This window comes from Orbicella faveolata, unplaced genomic scaffold, assembly GCF_042242905.1.
Source record: "Orbicella faveolata isolate gen_17 unplaced genomic scaffold, um_ofav_v1 contig_47, whole genome shotgun sequence".
Classification (NCBI taxonomy): Eukaryota; Metazoa; Cnidaria; class Anthozoa; order Scleractinia; family Merulinidae; genus Orbicella; species Orbicella faveolata.
The window spans coordinates 9,332,086-9,357,721 of NW_028301577.1; the positions used below are offsets into that span (position 1 = coordinate 9,332,086).

At 40.8% G+C, this 25,636-nt stretch overlaps 2 protein-coding genes across 2 annotated transcripts in view; one reads left to right on the forward strand and one right to left on the reverse strand.

Annotated features, from left to right (window-relative positions):
* Positions 1–25,128, reverse strand: part of LOC110052591 (uncharacterized) — a 42,697-nt gene extending 17,569 nt beyond the window's left edge. Inside the window, exons 1-12 of the mRNA XM_089279251.1 lie at positions 24,916–25,128; positions 24,370–24,487; positions 23,286–23,440; positions 10,300–10,418; positions 8,959–9,050; positions 8,732–8,842; positions 7,649–7,741; positions 7,335–7,382; positions 6,962–7,075; positions 5,493–5,903; positions 699–827; positions 258–368 (exon numbers count right to left, since the gene is read on the reverse strand). Coding sequence (XP_089135377.1) covers positions 258–368; positions 699–827; positions 5,493–5,903; positions 6,962–7,075; positions 7,335–7,382; positions 7,649–7,741; positions 8,732–8,842; positions 8,959–9,050; positions 10,300–10,418; positions 23,286–23,440; positions 24,370–24,487; positions 24,916–25,128 — 1,714 coding nt within the window. The remainder of the gene's footprint in view (positions 1–257; positions 369–698; positions 828–5,492; positions 5,904–6,961; positions 7,076–7,334; positions 7,383–7,648; positions 7,742–8,731; positions 8,843–8,958; positions 9,051–10,299; positions 10,419–23,285; positions 23,441–24,369; positions 24,488–24,915) is intronic.
* Positions 12,479–18,912, forward strand: LOC110052648 (melanopsin-like). Its single transcript, XM_089279253.1, has 2 exons — positions 12,479–12,775; positions 18,284–18,912. The coding sequence occupies exons 1-2, from the start codon at positions 12,527–12,529 to the stop codon at positions 18,905–18,907; spliced, it is 873 nt and encodes a 290-aa protein (XP_089135379.1). The 5' UTR covers positions 12,479–12,526; the 3' UTR covers positions 18,908–18,912.
* Positions 25,129–25,636: the final 508 nt, after the last annotated feature.

The following is a 25,636-nucleotide window of genomic DNA, read 5'->3' on the forward strand; positions in this document are numbered from 1 at the left end:
CACACAGTGTGTTCAGTCACTTACATACTAACAACCCGCTGTGCAATTAGCAAGGAGGGGCCTGAAGGAGGGAGAGGGAAGGGGTAATCCTTAGGCAGTCGCTCTCTCGGCCTTAGTCAATCGAGAATGAAGCCAAAAAGAAGTAAAAACTAACCCGGTCATTTTTTCTCTCGCTTATTTTCCCTTCTCGCTCAAGAGAAGTTGGAAAAGAAGATCTGTTCATGGTTTAGGGAGAGGTATGCAGGGAATTTAAATACCTCCGCACTGATTACAGCTCTTCCTACAGTTCCCCAGCATCCAAACTCGATCTCGTGCACACTCTCCAGCCAAAGCCCAGAACGGACACTTGGGAGTACTGTCTTTACATTCTAACAGAAAATTAACAACTTTTTTGTATTTTCAGTACTGTAATTGCTATTGTAAATAACAGATCTATAGGTAAGACATAGAACTGAGAGGAAAATTCATCTAAGGATAACACAACTAAGTGACAATCTACGAGAGAAAGGTCGATTTTCTCCAGCCTGTACAGTTTCAGTCATGCAGATCTAGTAAAGCCCCTTTCTGAATTAACTCGAAAACGTCCCCATACTGGTAGCTATTGAAACTATTATAATAAACACCAGTCTAGACTAGCAGTGAGATTCTTTGCGCCCATGAGGGAGGGGGGAGGAGGGATGTCTTCACCTTCACCTTACCTGCGCCAATAGACTCGTCAATAACGTGCTTGCAGGTTGCACAACAGTGCTTCTTCATCCACTTTGACTTCTTCTTGCATTTTCCCATGGCGGACCACAAACTGCATTTGGGATTTTCATCCCTACAATCTAAACCAGAAGAACAACACAGCTCGCGCTGCAGCTGAGTGCCGTTCCCTCAAAGTGTATACATATTGCTTTATTTCAGTGATTATTTCATGAGAAATCATTGGTAGTTATTTCTGTGAAATGTTCAAACTCTGTAAACCCAAGTTATCCGAAAATATTTCATTGAACAAAGCAGAGGGCTTCAGGTATGCGAGCAAGAGCGCTTATTCAATTGCTTCAAAACTCTTGGGTAAGGTTACCAATATTATTGCGTGTAATGCCGGACGAGAAGAACTGTTTAAGGCTGCGTTCCTTTGGGGTGGTCTGGATCAGAATCAGTGATCCAAGATCTGTCTGGATCATGGTGCATCAAAGAAACCGATGAATCCATGATTGAATGGATTCATCGGTTCTTTTGATGCACCATGATCCAAACAGATCTTGGATCACTGATCCTGATCCAGATCACCCCAAAGGAACGCACCCTAAGCTTCTTTCTGGCAGATCTTATCACTCTTAGCGTAAAAGCTCTACTTAGCTCAATTTATGTCCACTGGGTAAGCGAGGAGGACTTATTAAATAGGGTATAACTGCGTCCAAAATGATTGGTTTACTGATTCTGTTTATGGCTTACTATAGTGCGGTCCGGTATGTCCGAAAAATCGCTCCCGTAGGACTTTCGTGCCGAAATTGAATTTTTCGCTATTTTGCACTAATTTTGGGTCGAATAGTAAGAATCCGATGAGGTTCAAATTTTCCGATTCCGTCTTCCCATGTTTCTGGCTTCTCAAGGACTAAATTTATGCTAATTTATGCTAATTAGATGCAAAAATAAGTTTTGCAAATGTCTTTGCTCTTAGATTCAAGGTATAGGGACCAAACTTTACACAAAGCTCTCTCTTGATGACGTTCGTCGTATGACTTAGATTGGTTACCATGGCAACCAGCGATGACGTCAGGATTAACTACCAACTATTTTGGCCATCCTGGATCCGCCATCTTTGATTTTCAAACTCTCATACTTCTAAAGGAAAACAGTGCATTTTTAATAAACTTTTAGGGTGCGTTTCTTTAAGAAAATCCAAGATTGGATTCTTAAATCCGAAAACGGATTTTGCGTTTCTTTTCTAAACAGATTAATCCAAGATCCCTCGGATCAAGGAACCGAAGAGTCCACTCTGGGCAAGGAGTTTTCGGTTCCTTTGATGCACCATGATCTGAGTGATCTCGGATTGATCTGTTTAGTAAAGAAACGCAAAATTCGTTTTCGGATTTAACAGTCCAATCTTGGTTGTTTTATAAGGTCATTCCGCCGAAACAGAACCTGTACTGAGATTTTTGTCAAACTTTGCCTATTGATTGTTTATATTATAGGAACTTAAATTTTGAAATAAAAATGAGGGGTCCCGATAATCGTTTAGAAACAACAGTACGTTGTTTGTACCCAATAAATTCTTATAATAGCACCATGATTATAGTTACAATTGCTTGCTAAATTCACGCTTCCGACGATTGTTTCTTGTTCTACACTGAGAATTGGTTCATATTTATTTTACACAGAGAAATTTATTATTCAATTCAAAACAACAGCAAAAAAAAAATGATAGGTCACCGTGCTCGTTTTCGAGGAAATGACGATTTACCTCTATGGCGAGGTCCAGCCGTAAAGAAAAAGCCGCCATTTTGTAATGCGCGCGCGCTAATCACGTGTGAAATTATGCGCACTAGGGATGCGCAGTGCAATACTGCGGAATGATCTTAACAAAGAAACGCACCCTAAGTAACGAATGATAGCATGTGCTGCGCGAACTGACGAGTTTCTTTTCAGGACTTAAAATTACGAAACACGCCTAGAGTTTGGAGTTTTACAGCTGTTTTTTTTTGTATTTCACGTAGGCCTGGTTTGGATGTCGAATTACATATGCGCCGAATCATATACCAATTTGAGTCGCTTCGAATTAAAAACATGCGGCATTTGATTTAGACGTGGCATTTCACATTTGCCAAATCGAAATCGTGAGCGCAGGAAGCACAGTGATGGGCATAATGAAGTTTAGTTTTTTCCTCCCGATGGCAAGTTTGTGATGGAAATTATTTAGGCAAGGCTAACGCAGAGAATGGTGAACATCTGGATAAAATGAAACACTCTATTCGTATCTTCGTATCCTTTAAAGAGGCCTTCCACGAGCGTAGTCCAGAAATGGTTAACATCTATGACGACATCCAGCCCTGGTACTCTGAAAAGGTCAAACCACAAGACCGTGAAGAACAAGGACTTGAAATCTTGCGCGATTTATGATAGAGTACCCCAAGTAATTGCACAACCTGTTACAGCTCATCCATCCTTGCCGCTCTGGGGACTGGGAAGGCTACCTAATAGCGATGGAATGCCTGATAAAGTACTTCTTCGCGCACGATCTCCTCAACTGCGCTCCGCTAATGCCAGTCCACCTCGCGCAGATGAACGCGCTCGAGCATGAGGACCTTATGACATACGAGGCATTGAAGTCCGAGGATTTTGTTGAGCGAAGTCAGAGATCCCGTTTACGAGGTTGTTCACAGATCAGACGCTAGAACAGGAGATCAAAGTATTAAAGCGCCACGGAGGTATGTTCGGGTTAAGTCAAGACGAAGCCGCCCTAGATCACCTTCTTGTCACGTCACTGCATCTCTACCATATGGTAAAGCAATAAAACGCGTCCGAGGCTTCTGAGCGGAACGAACACTATCAGCTGTCTTGGGATGTTGCTGTAAGGACGCGAAAAAACGCTAAGAAACTCCGCCAGTCGATAGAGCTGCACTGCGAATGCAACTCATTTACAGTTGAGTCTCCCTTGAAGAGTGTGTTGTCGTCAGCTCTTGTGCCTGAAAAAGCAAAGGAAGATATCCTGTGCTACGCAGAGAAGGGCCAAAAGCGGTTTGAAGCATTTGTTGAAGACAAACTGTTGCAATCTTCTAAGCACTCCTTATGAGACGCTATGAAAAAGCTGAGACTGGTCACTTTGTTCGCCAATGGATTATTAGCGCGCTTCTCCAGCAACACAATCATCAAGTTGGTCATGGTTTACAATAACAAAATCAAATGTAGTTTGATTTTGTTGCGCTCGTCTAGTGAACGCAACACCTGCTGATCCCTAACCAGGTGTTGTGTTCACTAGATGAGCATTTGTCGCAAGAGATTTGTGTATCCTCTCCGGACACTGACGTACTAGTCCTGCTACTCAACTTGATTTCCAGGGGACGTCATGGAAACCTGAATAGCCTGAATTTTTGACAGGCAAAGGTGCAAACTACAGAGAGATTGATGTTACTCAGCGAGTTCAAGCGATTGGAATACACAAGTGTCAAGGTCTGATTAGATTGCACCACTTCATCGGATCCGACTGGGGAGAGAAGTTTGTTGGTATCACGAAGAATTCCTGGGTGAAAGCTTACATGACACTCGATGACGACCATCTCGCGATCGATTGTTTCAGAGAGCTTGGTGAGGGTCTTATCCAAAACCAGTTAGCCAACGGAGAACTGCCAACTCAAGTTAAAGACCTAGAGAAATTTGTCTGCCAAGTGTACTGCAAAGCGGGACCTACCACCCTTCCTGAACTTCGATGGGAGCTCTTTTGACTCAGTAACTTGGAAGGTGAGATGATGCCATCAAGCGCGCAAACTTCATAGCCATGCGTCACAAATCCTATACCACCAGCTGCCCAGATCTTCCCGAGAGAACGGCTGGAGCGAAAACTAAGGAGCATACGTGCCCGTTATATGCTTGTCTCTCCCTGCACCTCAAGCTGTTATCGAGCTTACCAAAAGCGGCTGCAAGTCAGACTGCGGGGGACTCTGTAGCTGTTTCAAGAACGGAATTCCATGCACTCCTCTTTGTTAATGCGTTGGAAAAACCTGTACAAATCCATTCGCAGACGGCACACGAGTTGATGACGAGGATGGTCTTAGTGCATAAGAACTTAAGTCACATTTTATGCACGAACACTTTTAACGAAACTGTAGATTAGTATTATACATAACAGAAAGAAGACGAAAAGCGTCTGCATTGTTACTATGGGACTAACAAAAGTCAATGATATTTTCCCATGAGAAACTGAAAGAGTACAGGCGTTTAGCAAAAAAGGAAAATGAAAGAAAGATCTGCACTTAACTGGACATCGCTCATAACGGAAATCATTCGTTAGTTAAAGTTCATTTAAAATTCACTGTTTTGCTTTAGAAAAATGAGAGTTCGAAAATCCAAGATGGTGGAGCCAAGATGGCCGCCACCAAAATAGCAGGTAGTTAAACCTGACGTCATCGCTGGTTACCATGGTAACAAAGTCAAGTCATACGATGTACGTCATCAAGAGTAAGCTTCGTACAACGTTTGGTCCCTGTATCTTGAATCTAAGAGCAAAGATATTCTCAAGACTTTTTTTGCATCTAATTAGCATAAATTAGCATAAATTAAACTCTTAGAGTAGCCAGAAACATGGGAAGACGGGATCGGAAAATTTGAACCCCATCGGATTCTTGTTGTTCGGCCCAAAATAAGTGCAAAACAGCGAAAAAATCAATTTCGGCATGAAAGTCCTACGGGATTACACGCCGTACCGCACTACTACTTTGAGGGAGGCCGGGGCTAAATACATATGGTGAAGTTCTAGAGGAGCAGGGTTAAATCAGTGAGACGTTGCTTGCATGTTTCCAGCGCATCTCCAATGGGTGTTTCTGACAAAGAAACATATTTTTCGACTTCTTGTAACTGGTCCAGAGTCATGTTCAAGGGATTTAGAGATTGCGTGGCTGGCCTCGACGGTTTGTTAGTGATAACACGTGGTGACTCGGTAGTAGTCACGTTAGAAGGCGTGACGGAGCCAATACTCGACATGACGTCTGTAGTTTTGTTGGATAACACAACAGATGCAGCAACAGCCTGTTTGGTAGAAGTGGCTTTAGAGGAAATCGTCACTCTAGAGGATTTCCCTGGTGTTGTAAGTTTGGTTCCCGGTGGCTTGACATAGTGAGCGTGCGGAACTGTAGTTTGAACCACTTGAGGCTTTGATGTTGTAACGAGAAGAGAGGGCTTCGTTGCGGGCGCAGATGGATTACCTGAAAAAGTCGAATCAAGAGAGGACTCATCATTGACCGATGATTCAGCTAGAAAAGTCCTTCAAATGGCACCAAACAGAAAAAAGGAAACTTCTGACTTTTGTGCTCAGCGAGTTGCAATCTTAGTTCTCTTAGGTGTTTGGGAAACATTTCTTCGAAAGAACTCCGCCACGAGACATCTCTGAACTGAGAACTTTCTCGAGTTATTTTATTTGGGGGAGAAGGGTTTGCGCATTGGTGAGAGCAATCACCTCCCATCAAGTGGCCCGGGTTCCATTCCGGCCCGGTGTCATATGTGGGTCGAGTTTGTTGTTGGTTCTCCCCTTGCTCCGAGGGTTTTTCTCTGGGTTCTCCGGTTTTCCTTCCTCCACAATAACCAACATCTTCAAATTCCAATTCGATCAGGATAAGGCTGATGTGGCGTCCTCTCTAAATATTATAATTGATTTATTGACGCTACGCTACAATAGCCCTTAACTTTTTCTATTTGCACTCATTATAATGCAATCCAAAGTGTATGTGAGGCAATTTCGGGCAATTTTGTAGTTTCAGCCCGAAACTGCCTCGCATCCACGTTAGATTACACAGCTATTCGTTAGTTATTATTAGTTCAAATGGAATTTGCTTCTTAGGCGTCGTCCACACCAATGCGTTTTCAATGATGCTTAAGTTCTCACACTGAAAACGCATAAAAAGCACTACTGTTTTTGCAGCGTTTTTCCCGTCCATACTTAAGCGCTGGAAAATGCTGATCGTTATGACAATCACACATTCATCATTTGCGCATACGCATTTGATGTAAATGCAATTAACGTATGCCAAAGGCAATGCTTTTACTATCCACACCAATACGACGGGGCTCCGTTTGGGAATGTCTCCACTTTGGACAGCTAATGCAAATGTATGCGCTTTCGATGGTACCCACCGTGCACAGTGTGCGAAACGCATCACAAACTATGCTTTCTCAAACGAAGAACGCATCAGCGTGCACGGGGTCTGAAAGTAAACAAAAGTAATGATGACGTTGCTACAAATTATCTATTGAGTTACAAGCATACCGCAAACTCCGCACGAGGCTGCGCAGTCCTGTTGCATGTAAGGAGCCCTGCACTGATGACCATTGCTAATTCTCCAGTGACACACCTCTGTTCCAACTTTGTCCACGCAGTGAACTAGGAGCACAGAAAGAACATACATGTTCACTATAAATTATAAAGGACAGCTAGGAAACGATTTCCTAGTTTTCTAAGCGACTAGTGAACAAGGCGGAGCCGAGTTGACTATTCACTCATAGAAGACAAGGGTAACAGTCATAACACCTCAAATTTAGGTACATTTAAACCAGTAAACAACGATGGGGGAACCAGTACAATTAAATGATGTCCAATTTATACGTCTGTTACTTTGACACGACATCTTAAAATCACTTACACTGGCAGTTTTCTCCGTAGAATCCAATAGGACAACTTTTGACTGCATCTTTGGAAACAAAATGGATAGAATACTCCGTTAGCGGTAACGCAGCTAGAGGTTGCTAGGTAGTCAGAGGATTTTCTTGTTTTTGACCCAATCAACTACATGAAACAAAGCATTTTAGCCTTTTCCAGATTGCACGCATTCAACTTGTTGCAAACTGCTCTGTATCAAACAAACATAAATAAATAAATAAATAAATAAATAAATAAATAAATAAATAAATAAATAGACAAGGGAGCGGGACTTGTCCCGAGTAATGTCTGACTAACCTGAACAGTCCAAGCCTTTCCAGCCAGGAGGGCACGCGCATGTGCACATGAGAGTGTTAAGTTTCCCGCCATTTTGACATTCCAATGGACATTCTGAATGAAATTTAGGATATTAAAGTGAGAACTCTGGCTTCAGTTAAAGTTAAATTTAAATTAAAGATAAAGCGTGTCCCAGTTCTAGAAGAGCTTAATGACCAATCAACATAAGCGCTTAAAGGAGCGTGTTTAGTCTTAATTTTTTAAGCTCGTCGTTTGTAATTCGTGTTAATCTTCTCCATCCTTAACCATCCACCATCCTTATTCCATTAGGGCTCATTGTTATCTCTCTGATGTTGTTCTATCTAAGTAAACTACTATTTACTGGTTTCTTTCAATTTAAAAGTAATCTCGTGCATGGCCAAAATAACTAAAAATACCATAACTGAGCTCTTTTACATCGTTTCTTGTATCGCGAAGCGTTTACCGAGGACTATTGCTATTCACCCTGGTTAGGACGCCACCCCATCGCAAGTACATATAAACCCTAGAATTATTCCCAGATTTCCCCAACAATTTGCCGGCGCCATTTTATTCTCCGGAATGGATAAAGGCACTGTGATAGCAAAGTCTCTTGTCTGAGAACACTGCACAATGACCCTGGAGAGACTGAGCTCCAGCCAGAATTCGTCATCTGGAAGTCAACTCTTTAGAGCGTTTTGAATTGAGTGTCGAAAGTAATCAGGCAATAACTTTGAATTTGTTTTGTTTTCTGTTTTTTTTTTGACAACGGTTTGAGATTGACTGAGTAGTCGAACTGGTAAGTAACTGAAGATGAAGGCTCTTTAAAGTGTCAAATAGTAGCTGCCTTGCTATACGTTTCGGGCTCAGCCCTTCTTCATTAGACGAACGTTTAGCAAACCAACGACTATTTACCTCATATTTAGCTTATCGTAATAGTGTCACGCATGATATGAGTTTTTTTTTCCTCATTTCTACTCGCAAGTAATCGGTTTGCTTTTGGTTTCACAACACTCAATTGAAAACTGCTCTAAGCCACTGACACTTACTGCGGCACACGAAACCTGACAATATCTTTTTACTTACCACACAAGTTACACATTTTTGGACATTTCTTGGCCATGATATCCTCAAAAGCGGTACACATGGCTAATGTGAGCGATTTACCGCATTCTTGGTCAAAATCATCGCAATCTCCTACAAGAGATGAGATATAGTTTCGATAACAATGAGACAAAGTGAAATTATTAACTATCAAGCTATGTAGTTAACTCTTGCAAGACAACGTGTGAAAAAAACAAAAACATACTTACTACAAAGATTCTTGTAGCAAAATCCTTTACCAGAGGCGCATTTGGAGCATGGCTTGCCAACCTCATACGGTAATTGATCAATTAAGTTGCCTCTGCAAATATAATCGTCACGTACAATCGGCTAATTATAAACAATATTGAATGAGGTTTTTGTGATATCCAGAATGATCAAGGTCGAGGTAGGGGTTATCAGCCGAAGCCGAAGCCTGAGGCTGATAACCCGTACCGAGACCTTGATTATTATGGATATCACAAAACCCGAATCTAATTATTGTTTTATTATACATTGAACGGAAACAAAATGGAAGTCTTCTGCTTTTTCACTGACGGCAAGCAACACAAAGCGCGCGAACTTGACATGATTACCCTTAGAAATCGTGCACCGCGGTCATACATGACATGATTACCCGTGACCTTGAGTGTCCTTGACATGAGCATTGTATACTGCAGTTATGACGTCCCAGGCGCTGATTTCGAAAATTCACTGTACGCTTTCGGCCAATCAGAAAAGAAATAGAATATATTGAACAATCTGCCATGTACAATACGTTTTAAAACGACCCTTAGCTTCATCGGTTACTTTATTAGTACTTCACTCTCAATAATCAGTGGATTCATGGACCGAGACCGGCTCTGTCGTAAAAAAAACTTCTTTTATAAGAAAAGAACAGAAAAAAAGAGAGAAATGCGAGCGAACGGAATGACTTCCAGTTACATCTTGTGCTCTCAGTGACTTAGTATTCTCGGAATTTCCTCGATGGGTATACGCGATTTCGACCTAATTCAAAATAAAAGAGATACACATAAAGAGGACTGGAGAAAAGAAAGAGAGTAAAGGAAATAAATAGGTTAGGATGGTGTAGAGACAGGAAGGTAGAGAGATGGGAAAGTAAAAAGAGGAGGTAAGAGATGAGTCAGGATAAAAGGAGAGGGGAAGCAGAAAACAACAATGGAGGAAGATACTTCCTGGGAAAACCTTAAGGAACATTTGCAAAGACGCTAAAGGAGTATCATCGACTTGATGGGCTTAACGAGAAGAAAGCAGTTTACAGTTACGAGCTCTAGTACCGACTATGGAAGAGCGCTGTACTTCAGCATTGGAGCGAAGGCCAAGAGGAAAACACCAGGTCGACCCAAAACAACATGGAAAAGAAAGATTAATGAAGAAAGGTGCGCACCTGGGTGGCAGCCATGAGCGACTGTCAGAGCTCTAACAGCAAATCGAAGTGGACAGAAGGAGAATGTCAGAGCCTTATGTGCCTTATGCCATGAAGGAATATAGCAACAAAAATGGAGAAATGCAGGTATAGGTAGTTAGGCACAAGCTCTGGGAAACCTTACCCCGGTGCATAGTCACACACTACTACAGTCTCGGCCCTCACCCACGGGAGACATGCTCCAATGGGTTTGTTACAAATCGAAATGCCACAGCCCACGTATCTGGTCGTTGCCCAATCGATCTGAGAAAAAAAAAAGATAGGATGTTAGAAAATTCTTAGGTAATTATCAACGTTTTCAAGTTTCAATGGTTAGCCCTTGTAAGACTCTATAGCTCCTAATGTAAGCCGTCTTTTGTTAATTATGGTTAATATCCCATTATCAACTACTTAAATAACATTAAGTTCATATTTAACTAGGGTTCCATCCACACTACGCCGGAGGAATTTGAAAACGGCGGTTTCACTCTGAAAACGCATCAGATGTCTTCCGTCCACACTTCGCCGGAGGAATTTAAAAAGCGCGACAGCCACCGGTCATTTTGAATTTGTGTTTGAGAAAAACTCGGTCAGAGAAGTCACATGATTATCGGGACGCTATCGTTTCCGAAAAACTCCGTTTTCAAAATGTTTTCCGTCCACACGAAAACGGAAAGCCGGCGTTTTCAAATTCCTCCGGTTTGAAGAGCGTTTTCGAAAAGCTCCGTTTTGGTGACGGATTAGTGTGGACAGTAGGCCTGACTGTAGCAGTCAAGCCGTGTTTTCAATTTCTCTGGCGTAGTATGGATGGTGCCTAAGGTTTTTCACGAGCCCGCCGACAAAGGAAAAACAGGGTATTTAAAAAACTGACTCTCTAATACAATGAACTCAACAACAACAACAACAACCACCATCTTATTTTGCATAATACAGAGAATATCATTCAGCAAAAGAATACATTAAACTTAAATAAGCAAAAAAACTACTCAAAATAGCAAAAACTAAACGAGCTGAGTAGTTACAAGAATTATTACGCTTTAAATCGGTTGTAGGAAATATAAAGAAAAGAAGAGGTAGAAAGAGAAAAAATATATATAGATATAAATATAAAAAGAAATATAAGTTTTTCCTTCTTTCATGATGCTTATTTAGACCAGCTGAATAATGTTATGACTTCGGAAAATATAATTAAATATGAAATTAATCTTCTATTCCGGATTATTTGCCATCTTGCCAAAAATAAAACCGTTAATAGCATTAATAGTATTTGGCGGTGGCGAAAGGACAAACATAAAAATGTTATGTATTTTGTTACAGGTGCAAACGTAGACAATAGGTACTAGCTCTAGAAAGCCGGAAGAACGATTAAAACGATAATTTAACGGGTTGTAAGTTAAATTGTAACTTAAACTTTTTGATTAAGCGCGTGTGTGAGATTATGGTTATAATTTTGCAAGTTCTTATTAAATTACCTTTATAACTGTGAAAAACGGCTTTGACTGTTCGCGCCAAAGGTTTCCTTAGTTGTCACTAGCACATTTTTGCCAATCGAGAAAAGAGCTTGGACGAAAATCAGCTCTGTTGAAAAGCTAACAGGTTTCTATAGCCATTTTGATATTAATTGTAATAAAAGAAGAAATTATCTTCCGCAAGTGCAAACACTTTCTATTTTGCGAGTTACGTGGGGTTAAATGTAATAACTTGCGATTAATAGCAAAATATACTTTATCATTGCAATTTCAATACAGAGTTGACAGATGGGAAAAATAAATACGTACTACTGAAATTCCAAAACTGGCGACATTAATTAAGGCCCCGTCCAAAAAGAAAAAAATTGAAAACCAGTTTTACTTCTACGGTTAAGTCTACCGTCCACACTAATCCGTCATGAAAACGGAACTTTTCGAAAACGCTCTTCAAACCGGAGGAATTTGAAAACGCCGGCTTTTCGTTTTCGTGTGAACGGGAAACATTTTGAAAACGTAGCTTTTCGAACACGATGCCACCACGATAATCATGTGATTTCTCTGCCCGAGTTGTTTCGTCTTCAATTTCTCCGTCGTAGTGTGGACGGAAAACATTTGATGCATTTCTAAAGTGACAACGCCGTTTTAAAATTTCTCCGACGTAGTGTGGACGAGGCGTAAAAAAGCATGCGAATTAGTAAATCGCCATTGAAGAACAAGACCATTGTCACAAAACGAGTATTTCCTGTCAGAATCGATGACGTCAGTGGAGGGAAGTCGGCCGCCTTGATCTGAAAACTAAGTCGAAAAACAACAGGACAGTAGAGCATTTCATCTGCATTAAATGCCACCGAAAAGTATATTCATCGGTCCGATCAGAAAAACGTAGTCAAGTCGCTCGGTGAAATGTCTCTGCTGAGCGATGGAGAGTTCTTTGGGTTGGGCACAAGCATGGTAGTCCTGTTGACAGTGGGCTGTGCGTTCCAGGCGTTCACATTGCTGGTTTTGATGCAGCCGGCATTTAAACAGTTCGATCTGTCTCCATATTTCCTCAACATCATGATTGCCAATAGCGTGGTCATATTAGTGGATTTTCCACCCACTATCGCGTCTGCCTGGGCTCAGGAAAATATGCTTGGAGAGATATACTGCCAGGTAAGACATTGGACGTAATGTGAATTCATGTCTCGCTAGAGTGAGGGAAAAATTTCATAGACATTCACTGAAACACAGAAACACGTAGACAAAAAGATGGAAAATATGCTTGGGGAGATATACTGCCAGGTAAGAGATTAGTCGTAATGTGAACTCACGTCTCGCCAGAGTGAGGGAAAAATCTCATCGACATTAACTGAAACACGAAAACACATAGACAAAAAGATGGAAAATATGCTTGGGGACATATTCTGACAGGTAAGAGATTAGTCGTAATTTGAACTCACGTCTCGCCACAGTGAGGGAAAAATCTCATCGACATTAACTGGAACACGAAAACACATAGACAAAAAGATGGAAAATATGCTTGGGAGATATACTACCGGGTAAGAGATTAGTCGTAATGTGAACTCATGTCTCGCCACAGTGAGGGAAAAATCTCATCGACATTTACTGAAACACGAAAACACATAGACAAAAAGATGGAAAATATGCTTGGGAGATATACTACCGGGTAAGAGATTAGTCGTAATGTGAACTCATGTCTCGCCACAGTGAGGGAAAAATCTCATCGACATTAACTGGAACACGAAAACACATAGACAAAAAGATGGAAAATATGCTTGGGAGATATACTACCGGGTAAGAGATTAGTCGTAATGTGAACTCATGTCTCGCCACAGTGAGGGAAAAATCTCATCGACATTAACTGGAACACGAAAACACATAGACAAAAAGATGGAAAATATGCTTGGGAGATATACTACCGGGTAAGAGATTAGTCGTAATGTGAACTCATGTCTCGCCACAGTGAGGGAAAAATCTCATCGACATTAACTGAAACACGGAAACACATAGACAAAAAGATGGAAAATATGCTTGGGAGATATACTACCGGGTAAGAGATTAGTCGTAATGTGAACTCATGTCTCGCCACAGTGAGGGAAAAATCTCATCGACATTTACTGAAACACGAAAACACATAGACAAAAAGATGGAAAATATGCTTGGGAGATATACTACCGGGTAAGAGATTAGTCGTAATGTGAACTCATGTCTCGCCACAGTGAGGGAAAAATCTCATCGACATTAACTGGAACACGAAAACACATAGACAAAAAGATGGAAAATATGCTTGGGAGATATACTACCGGGTAAGAGATTAGTCGTAATGTGAACTCATGTCTCGCCACAGTGAGGGAAAAATCTCATCGACATTAACTGGAACACGAAAACACATAGACAAAAAGATGGAAAATATGCTTGGGAGATATACTACCGGGTAAGAGATTAGTCGTAATGTGAACTCATGTCTCGCCACAGTGAGGGAAAAATCTCATCGACATTAACTGAAACACGGAAACACATAGACAAAAAGATGGAAAATATGCTTGGGAGATATACTACCGGGTAAGAGATTAGTCGTAATGTGAACTCATGTCTCGCTACAGTGAGGGAAAAATCTCATCGACATTAACTGAAACACGAAAACACATAGACAAAAAGATGGAAAATATGCTTGGGAGATATACTACCGGGTAAGAGATTAGTCGTAATGTGAACTCATGTCTCGCCACAGTGAGGGAAAAATCTCATCGACATTAACTGAAACACGGAAACACATAGACAAAAAGATGGAAAATATGCTTGGGAGATATACTACCGGGTAAGAGATTAGTCGTAATGTGAACTCATGTCTCGTCAGAGTGAGGGAAAAATCTCATCGACATTAACTGGAACACGAAAACACATAGACAAAAAGATGGAAAATATGCTTGGGAGATATGAGTTCACGAAAACACATAGACAAAAAGATGGAAAATATGCTTGGGAGATATACTACCGGGTAAGAGATTAGTCGTAATGTGAACTCATGTCTCGCCACAGTGAGGGAAAAATCTCATCGACATTTACTGAAACACGAAAACACATAGACAAAAAGATGGAAAATATGCTTGGGAGATATACTACCGGGTAAGAGATTAGTCGTAATGTGAACTCATGTCTCGCCAGAGTGAGGGAAAAATCCCATCGACATTAACTGAAACACGAAAACACATAGACAAAAAGATGGAAAATATGCTTGGGAGATATACTACCAGGTAAGAGATTAGTCGTAATGTGAACTCACGTCTCGCCACAGTGAGGAAAAAATCTCATCGACATTTACTGAAACACGGAAACGCATCGACAAAACTGCTGATTTACTGATGCGCCATGCTAATATATGTTAGACTAGTAATAGTTATCACTAAATCTGCCCCCGCTTTCTTTTATTTCTGCTGATTGAAAACAATAATATTGAACATTACTGTATGACCTAAAACTATTATTTTTTTTGTAAACTATATCACTCATACTGTTCCAGTAACTTAGGCATCTTGACATGAATATGGTCCAAACAATCAGTGAAGTTAAATAAACCAACACATTCTGTTTCACTCATTCTGTCACATGATATTCTTTACATAATACTCTCACGAAGCATTTACAGCAGAGCAGTTTACCATATCTCGTTAGAAAGGACGCAAAAAGTACTTTCTGGAAAAAAATAGGTTGCCCTCATGGAAACCAATATTTTTTTTACAAAACTTTCACTCAGTAGAACTTTATAGGGAAAAAAAGTTAAAAAATTATAGCTTTTCCAATTTGATGCTGAAACAAACCATTTGTATTGATATACGAGCAAACATATCTCGAAAGCAGAACGGAAGTTGAGTTTTTTTTTCCGAGACGTAAAAAGAAGGATCGCGTTACAGTCCCCATATATGCAAATTAGAGTCGAGCTTTTTTACCTCAACGAAAACGCTGCAAAACATTTACATTTACAGTTACACCTGGATCCGTGCAAAGTCACCCAGCCCACACATGAGCTCTACGCCACGTAGGATTACTCAATACAAATAAGCGATCCGAATAAACGAGGTGCCAAATGTAAAACTGGCGATCGGAAGGTCATTTAGCTCTTTAGTTGCAATTAACCACACTGGCCTCGAATCTCTAGTTTACTTCAGAATTTCTTACGATACCTTCTGAGTTGTTTCTCTCCCAAAATCTACCTTCAGGATCTTTGAAATAGTTTTCAATTTGTCCTAGATGAGAATCTCGGCCATTTCGAAGCGAATTTATTTGATCGCACTAAAATCGTCACGCGGGCCACACTGTAATTGGAGTGTATTTTTGACCTTGAAATGCTGCTCGAAGATGGCGAAATACGAACTCGTGGTTGGGAGACTTTGAAATGCTGCTCGAGGATGTCGAAACGCGAACTCGTGGTTACAAGAATCTTGAAATGCCGCTATAAGATGGCGAAACGCGAACTCGTAAGAATCTTGAATCCCCGACACCACCTAGGGTCTATTTCCAGCCGTTTTGTGAGCCCGCGTTCCTTGCCCCACATTACCCGAGACCACTGTGCGCGCCTAGTTTCATCAAATCGAGAACGCTTCGCATACTACCAACACATTTCTTACTTTTTTGAAATTCCTTGTATGACCTTGTATGTATACAGGCGGAAAATCCTAGGGTGCCTCCTCGGGTTTTGGTCTCTGGGCCAAAACCCCGCGGGGGCAATAATCGGCGCTAATTTTCACTGGTTTTCTAATTTTGTCAACAGCAATTCTTTGATTAGTAAGTTGTAGTTAATTAATGACGACTAAGGCTATGAAGTACTTGTTTGTCTTTGGAAACAAAATTCTGCTTTTCGACATCCAGTGAACGGTAAACAATCGGGTCGTACTTCCAGGTTACTAGAACGCAATATACTTTAATTCTTTTTCCTTTTTGAATAATATTCTACTAAATAGGACATCGCAACCACGACCTAACTATGAATATCTAAATGATTTCACAAATCACCATTTCCTCGCAATGCCACGGAGTAACTGATTAAAAAAAATGGCCATTTTTCTGTTCCTTCGAAAACTGGCAATATTTTTTGGCAATTATGCGTCATTTACGAACATTCATTGATTATAACGTTCCAATTTGCTCCGCACAACTGCCCCCTCATTTGGCATTGCAAATTTGACATCTTTTGTTCGCCAGAAACATAGTTTACTTATGCCGGGCACATTCTAGTTACATCAAGAGTCAAAACACTGAGAGAGCTGAACGGGCGAAGTTCCTCTTGGTAACGTCATCTTTGGCACTTTCACGTGGAGTGGAGAAATTGTCTTTGCCATAGGAATCTCTAGGGATTGGTTGCACCTCACAGATGGTGCTACGTTTGGGTTTTGATGCACTCATCAAAACAATCACAAGTCTGTTCATTTATAACGAAATGTGGTCGAAAGTGGGTACTCAAGGCCGTACGCTTGTAGCCATTATGAGGCAAACCGAGGCACATGCCTCAGTCATTTTTTCGTTTTTTGTTTTGGAGGAGGAAAGTAATACACTGCTTTAAAATACCTAGGAAGAGAATTTAGCCATGGACACTGCCTCAGTCATAATTCTTTTTCTAGCTACGGTCCTGATACTGTTGTGTAAGAGAAAATATTCTAACAACTCTACTATACAGTGGAACCCGGTTATCTCCATCGTTATACGAGCACTGTTTTTGGCCTGGATAGCTAGTCAGTCATTTTTTCCTCTCTTTAATAACAACGCCTTTACTACGACCACCTCGTTAATATGGCCAAATTCTTGATGGCCAGTTGGCGATTCCACTGTAATCATATTTCAGTCACTCGGTTCTGTTGCACAGGAGAGTTTGACGGCATGATCTATACCATTAAGTTGTTGTCAGGTTTGGAGATCTCGAAACCGTAGCCAAATGTATATATGCTCCTGCGTCATGTCTCCCAAAGCAGGCCCATTGGTGGTAATTGTACATGTTCTCGGCATACAAACAGACAGCTAGTTAGCTTCGCACCAGTTGGCCGGCTTTTCAACTGATCTGATGAGTAATTCATTTGAAATCATTACTTTAAAAAACACGGCGTACCAAGCTAAAAGCGTAACTAAAATTCCTCATACGGGAAGAGTGACAAAGAAATAGAAATGTCGTTTTTTTTCTTTCTTGTCGACACATTACTCTTACAAAGCCTTCCCAGGAAGAAGTGAGAGCAGCCTGAAAAATGTTGGACAGTGACCTGCGATGAACCAGTTTCCTGTCCAAGAGGGACTAGCCCCAGTCCTTTCGTTTCAAGCCAGGGAAATCGTTCCTCGAGTTTTCCATCCTTCCCGCGCAAACTTGACAAAGAAAGCGACTCTCAAGAGTCTCGAGAGTTCCGTTAAAGGCTGGAATTTTGATTGGTTTAAAAACAATGGAAATTAGCGAAAGTAGAACATTAGCAACTCGATTAACCCACGTGTTTGTCAGGTATGCATGCGCAGTTCAACCGGAAGTCCGATATTTCCGGACTTCCAATCAGAACTTTCCATTCCTCGACCGCTGGTCAAGTGGAACGAAGACTCTGAGCGCAAAGTTGAGCGCGGACATTCTCGCTCACTAAGATAAGAACTTTCTTGCTCCTTAACTGAGGTATAGTTTCATTTTTTTGTCAGATTGTAGGTTTCCTGTCGTGTGTCGGATGCATATCAACTGTTGTCACGTTGGCACTGTGTATCCTCAAGATCCATCGCAAGCTGAGCGACGACGACATGGAACTTGAAATGGCTTTTGCCGAGCGGGACACCTGGGAACGTCACAAGATTATCAAGACGTTGACGGGCACTTGGTTGTACGGGATTGCTATAATGTTCCCTCCCCTAGTAGGCTGGGGCTCATTCAATTTTGAATCAGGTGACACAGTCTGTGCTCCAAATTGGCGCGAAGAAAACCCCGCCGGACGCATATATTCCGTGCTGCTGGTCATTTTTGCCTTCGTAATTCCCCTGGGATTTTCCGTAGCTTACTTCGTCAAAATGTACCAGAGGTCATCGTATGTACCAGACGTCAACGCGACAGCGTCAAGGGACCGTAAAAGGGCAAAGAAGGCGGTTATCATGATATTAATCGGTGTAATAATCTTCGTCGTCGGTTGGACGCCATATTATGCATGCGCCATGATGTCCGTGTTTGGTGGCCCGGAGATGTTCGATCCGGCGACATCATTCATTCCTGGAATAATCGCCAAGGCTAGTGCCGTCTTCAACCCGCTTATCTGCCTGCTTGTGAGCAAACGGTGAGGAGAATTTAGAAAATGTCGGAGTAAATATGACATATATCATGACCTGTAACGTACCGAAATAATGCGCTTCCGAGTCAGCTGACAACCGGGGTGCCTAAATTGACTCATAACGATGTTTACTTTTGAAAATGATGTATTAATTGAACGGAATTGAACGCCGATTAAACTAAAAGCAAAACCTTTTGCGGCCCAAATCAGTACTAACGTAGTAGTCTACGTTAAAAAACTAACAAACTCCACAACTTCCAATCCAACACTAACCGATACCCTAAAAGTATTCTTGCGTCTGTGCATTGGCCTTTGGCTCTTATTTGGAAACTTAGCCAATGACGACGGCGACGCCAAGAACTAAGCCTAATAAAAAATACATTAATATTTTGCCTTTGAATTTCGCAGTTATTTAAATATGTGATGTAAGCGATCAATTAATTAAGAAATACGAAAAATTAGACATCATGGTTCACGTTCCCCATGTTTTTTAGCAGAGGACGGCAAAGAAATGTACAAGGATTTATAACGCACGTGCATATATTAGCAATTGTACTGCTCATTAAACCTTTTGTTTGGTGACGTTAGCGTTGCTATTGCCGACGTGGTTTGCTTAAGCTCCCTACTGTCGGATTTTCAGCTCGTTAACGGCTTTGTATTTTTACAGGTTTAGAACAGTGGCTGTTAAGGTTATCTGCGTGTGTCGTAAGATTGAGACGGACGAACAAGATGACCTATCACAGAGCAGGCAGCTGCCCCCTTCCATGTTGATGCGGCGTAACCTCCACGAGGAACTGAGGCGCATGCAACGCACGCGCCGTTATCAGCAGACGCGTGCCGAAGCACGGCTCATGAGAATATATGGGATAGATCGTCCGGAAAATCGTGAGACTTCAGTTTAGGTGAATTTGTTTGTTTAAAATAGAATGTAGGTTAAATCAGAAATGGAACAGAAAAATAATAATATGAGCTCCATCAAATAGACTACCAGTAGTAAGTGCACAACCCAGTTAGCTTGCAGGAGATTTTCTGTTGTTGTTAGACGCCATCTTGGATTGGCGTAAAGTGGGTCAGTCTTTTGCCCGTCTCCTATTCCCTTGATAGTTTTTGGTCATTAATCCTGCCCCTCCTGTCTTCCTTACCCTAGATGCCGGCCTAAACGCTCGAAATATTCAGTATTTGCTAGCCTAAAATACGCCTGTATTTAGTACAGACTTAAAGCAAACATAAATTCATTATCAACTTGAAAGTCTGATTTGCACCTCTTCTTACAAAGGAGGAAAAAGTGGGAAGTGAACTTGCTGCATTGGAATGCTGTCTGATTGTTTTGATCTATAAACTAGCGCGGCGATTATTTCATGAATAGTTTTGTCTCTCATAAAGTGACAAACGAGCGCCTCATAGAAAACTGTGTTATGTTTTTGGCTGGTTCTAGCTACTGAGACAATACCCTAATGTAAGGTACGTCTGTTTGGTTGTGTAAATAGTTGCTTCGGTTGCAAAATTTTATTCCTCGCTTTTTATCCATATTTTGAAAGATCAAGTCACCTTTAAATAGCTCTTGCTTGAGTCAAATAGAGTCTAGCAATGCTTTCCTCAAAAGCATTGCTACCACAGGTTTGATGACATAAGGTGAAAGAATGTTTTCCGTACAAATGTAAGCTAACGTTGAGGTTTATGCATAATACATTTACTTGATATTGTCTTATTATATCCCTAATTGTCGATAAAAACATGATTTTAAGCCATCATTATCATGTCATATAGACCATACTAATATGGCCTTAACATATAATCGGCCCAACGGGTATACACATGTATGGTTTACAGTAAGCCATTAAGTTTTATTTATTTTTTAACGGAAAGTAGCAGCAAAAGTGTTTTCACCGAGCATTCATTTGAGTTTTTTTTAATTTCCTATTTTACATTGAAAATAAATAACTGTCGAAGAAAAAAGATCAAAATGCTTTTAAACCAACTCGTGATATAGTGGAACTCGGTCTTGAGGTCACCTCGTTATTACAGCCAGTCTTTTTTGGTCCCAGGGAAACGCCCATACATTTTCTGATAAGAAAACCCCGTTAATGTGGCCACCCTGTTAATACGGCCAACCGCCACATTCTGATATCGCAACCTGTATAGTCCTTTATAATTTTACCCCGTTTATATGGCCACTCAAACCAGTTATGTTCATCTTTCCTTTGTTGATATTGTATGTACTGTTTGACGTTTCATTTTTTGAAAAATTATATCTGCATTCCGGATGCTGATAAAAGAACAGTTGTTTAGAAGTGCAATTTTGAGATATCTGTGAAGACGACAGTCAATTTAGACCAATCATGAAATTTGACCCTACCCCATTAATACGGCCACCCCGTTAATACGCCGCGCCAAATTTTCAAGACCCGTTGGTGACCGTATGAGCGGGGTTCCACTGTATTTGAAACGGTCATGTTTCATGCACCACATATGACAAGCGGTCAAAAAGATTTTGAGGAGTTTGTATGCTGCGCGACACAGCATAAATTAAGTCATTAATTTACACATAATAACTATAAATAATTGCTTATAAAGTACTAGATGAGTTCTAACGGAAAACTGAATGTGTTATGTACACGTACACAGTACTTTATAGGTAAAGAACTATTAATAGTCAACTTAATTTCTATTAATTGAGACCAAATCCACATTTATTTTATGTCCCCCCGCCTTTAGAATTACCCCAGTCAGGAGTCGAGGGCTATTCTGATATCGATGTTTCTGTCCTTAGGACATAATTTATTACAAACATCTTCATTCCTTCATTGCAGTAAAAAAATATCAGAGGATCGAAATTACTCACACCGGCAAGAGTAAGCCCCAAACTGACCAAATGACGAACCGCTAAGGTTTTAGAAATGCACACCATGCGCTTTTTCAGATGACGTTTACGAGTACGCGCCAAGCGATCTTCTGCCTTCAGTGGAGATTGAGAAAAAAAAACCTGTCCTGCATCTAAAAAATATCTATGAAGAGATAACATGGCCAGTAAAACAAGTCCTTTGGTTAGCAAATTGAGTGATTTCCAGCAGAAATGATCTGCCATTTGAATACGTAGTCGCTCGCCGGAAGCTCGCTGTGCGAATTATTTTACTCCGCAGTGAGTCATCAGTCGTTCAATAAATCAATCAGCGGTTTATACCCAACTGTGACGAATTTATAGATATTCTCTCACGAATAATTCATAAATTGCACGTTGGCAAAGTGGTAAGGTTCCAGCCGGGTGAAGTTGGCGGTCGAGATCGGAGGTTCAAATCCTGTTGTGGGACTTTATTTTTTTTCCTTAGAGCTACTGACGGATAGTTTGCTTTTACATAGGTATTAGCAAATAAAGATAAAAATTAAAAAGCTAAACCCAAAAACTAATGTAAATATACAAGAAAATGAGATGGTATGGAAATTTGAAATAATTAGCGGAAGAAAAACACTTCTCGGGTGTGAACGTTTCGGTTAACAGCCACTGTTAAAGCGGTCGATGGATCGAATTATACACCCACCTTTAGTAGTAGTAATAATAGTATTTAATTTGGCAACCATTTTGTTCACAATGGTCAGGCAAATGTCGCCCTCTTGCGAAATACCCTGGTCAGTAGAATTACCCCCAAAATTACGATCCATGGACTGATCGAGAGAGATATCTATTTCTTCCCAAACTAACTGCTATAACTCACTCTAGCTACGCTATCACTCATGAAAAATGAGTGTTCTAAATACTCAGTTATACGAAGGACTACCTCTAATAATGAAAAGTCTCATATGCAGGTACATGGAATTTGTTTTTCACAGGTGAACTTTGTTTACGTAAAGCAGTATTTGTCGCTATTTCTGCATTGGACACAGAAAACATGTTAGCAACAATTTATAGGTGCAAGGATGCTGTTAAGCCGGCCATAGCCATGGCTCAGCAGAGGCCTTACATGCATTCAACAATCTACTAGTGTAAAACGTAACTAGGATCCAGATTTTCACTCAATTCGGGCTCTCACGTAACTCGAGTGCCCTCCTGCAATGCATTAGCAATAACCCACGTTCGATAGGTCAATATTCTGGCATGGCACCGAGACTTTCTGCCAAACGTCGATATCTGGTCTTGTTTTCTTTGTATCAGTTCTCTTACTGAAATTATCAGGCAAAGTAATGTTCAAAAATTTACAAGTTCGAGCAAAAAGCCCTGGAGTCATGTAGAATTAAATATCTACGTTTGTAAAATAATTTGTTTCTTATTCTTTTTCTTTTTTGATTACAAATAAACTGCTTTTGCTGTTGTTGTTGTGAATTCACTCTCGTGTTAGCGATAAATTGCGAGCAAATTTAGGCCTCATTCTGTTTTCAGCGTGACTTTAACATACCTGCGTATACTTTCTGCACGGAGGTTTGGAACAATAGTTTGGAACCACAGAAGTAGAAAACTTGCCGAACGTGCAGTTGCTGCTTTCCTGATACCACAGCTTTACCCGATCAGCCGGATTCCTCAGTCGACCCCATTCACGTGCAAGATTCTGCCCTAAGTGATACAGCGAAATACGAAATAGTTCAAGCTTAGGCCAAAGTGAGAGTACCGCTAGCCCGTATCTCATTTCCCGTGGCATGAGCAGTGTTCCACATAGATGTGGGGTCTCGATCAGATCAAAAACCTGACAAGATCAGCTGCATGACCCGACAAACTACCCATAGGACATTGAGAAAGATTTGGTGGGTGCAGTGGGAATTGACCCGTTGAAATTCCTTTTTGACACCCTACCCTGAAAACTTGTCTGGAACTCTGCATGGGGTGACTAGGAGTATTGTTAATGAAGTTGTCCTCTCTCCTCCCTCTCTCCTTCCTCCTATCTCCAGTTTTCAAGGATTGAGAAAATTTGGATAACAGGTTATCCTCAATCTCCAGTCCCATCCCAAATTTCAACGTCCTTCTTGATCCTTTTCGGAACGCAGCATTTTTTCCCAACGACCTTGCGCTTTAACACCGATTGTTATACCTTCTCGCTCCAATACGTTTCTTTTTGGAGGAGAACGTGTCACGTGTCGTGGGTCAAAACTCCCTAAAGCGAACAAAACTCATTAACCCCTGGGAAAATAACAACTTGAACTTTCGACTCGCAAGTGATCAAGTCGTGTACCTTGAAACCGCAGCAAAATTGTGTGCCCACCAGTGTCAAGCAAAATAATATATACTTTTTTTCGCGGTTTGCTCTATTCTTGAGTTGGGAGGTATAACAAAACACTTAATGACTGGCACCACGGGAAACAACTCGCCTCGGGGAAAAAAACTCTCTGTTTCCCTCGAGGTCAGTCATCAAATGCTTGTGGTTTTGAAGTCTGGGCAAATTCCTAGTTATCATTATATCACTCGTCGAAATGGAAGGGAAACGAAACTGAAAGTAACATCCAACTACAAAAAAAGAAACGAAATACAGCGGGATTTTTTCAGCATACCAACTTGGCCTTTAAAGGGAGCATTCGGATACATCTCTCCAAATTCTAGAAACCCGTGATCCCAGATGCACTTGTTAGCCCACATTTGAGCCAGGTTCGCTAAGTCGTCATTCCAGAACTATAAACGAGGAAAAACCAATAAGTTAAAATGTTGAAAAAGATAAGCCACATCAAGAGAGGATCACCCATAAATCCAAAACCACCATGAGTTGTCTTGAACGTCTCGGAAACACCTAATCTGTAGAAACACCGCGGATTTGATTTGTCGGTCTAATTTTCGACTGAATCAAACCAAGAGTTGAAAATTAATTTAAATTTCCATCATTGAACTTGGGTAGAAAAATCTCCTTGCACCCTGTCTACCCGATCAAAACAACGCTACTGAATGTGTATCACAATGATACTTAGTGAGTAAGAAAATAAACATCGCATACGATTACTGTGGAATATGTGCTATAAATATATTATACCCTTGAATTTGATTATCTGTTTGTGACATCAGGCATATGAAATCACAAATAAGCTAAACAGGAATCACGTTCTTACCATATACTCCATATTCGCCGCCGAAGGCTTCGCTAAACTGCGGAATTCATTGTGTTCATCTACAAACTGTTCTTTCTGTCGCTGAGTGAGTCGTGTAATGGCGTATTCTATGGGCATAGGTTTCAGAGGTCCCATTGACGAAACTGTGGATACAAGTACCAGGATGAAAGATAGCCAAGTTGGACTACATTTTAACAATTGGCGTTTATCCATTCGGGCGCAAAAAAGTGTTACGTAAAAAGAAAAACAGATAAGTTTCACAGCAATAAGTTAGGCGCGTTCCATAGTCTTCAGCTGACAAGCATTAAATTAAAATGATAACCAGAAATTTATGACGGTATTAGCAAATGTTTTCGCACCTTTGGCGATATGCCACCAACGTAATTTAGAATCCAAAAATCATTTACACCGTTGAGTCAAGCAAAGACTTTCTTGTCATTTAAAATATCGTTTTACGTACTTTTAGATTTTTAGATTGTTTTCAACGGATACTGTTAAATACTGGGGTAACTGTCGAACGCTTTTATTAACCATCTGATCTGTGGATAAGCCACGATCGTATCGACACCTGTTACCGACAGTGAAACTGTCAGTTATCTATTTCAGCGCCAAACTCAAAATGTTAATTCTCCTTGTCTATTACCATACATTTCTTCTCTTGTTCGTATTGAGAATTTAGTTTTAAAACCTGAAACATCCTATAGCTCTAGCTTTGACAAAG

Bases quoted from the DNA above. Each gene is read 5' to 3' on its own strand.
- LOC110052648 (XM_089279253.1), top strand. From the start codon at position 12,527: ATGTCTCTGCTGAGCGATGGAGAGTTCTTTGGGTTGGGCACAAGCATG. The intron at 12,776-18,283 runs GTAAGACATTGG...TTTTTTTGTCAG, and splicing joins TTGGAGAGATATACTGCCAG to ATTGTAGGTTTCCTGTCGTG.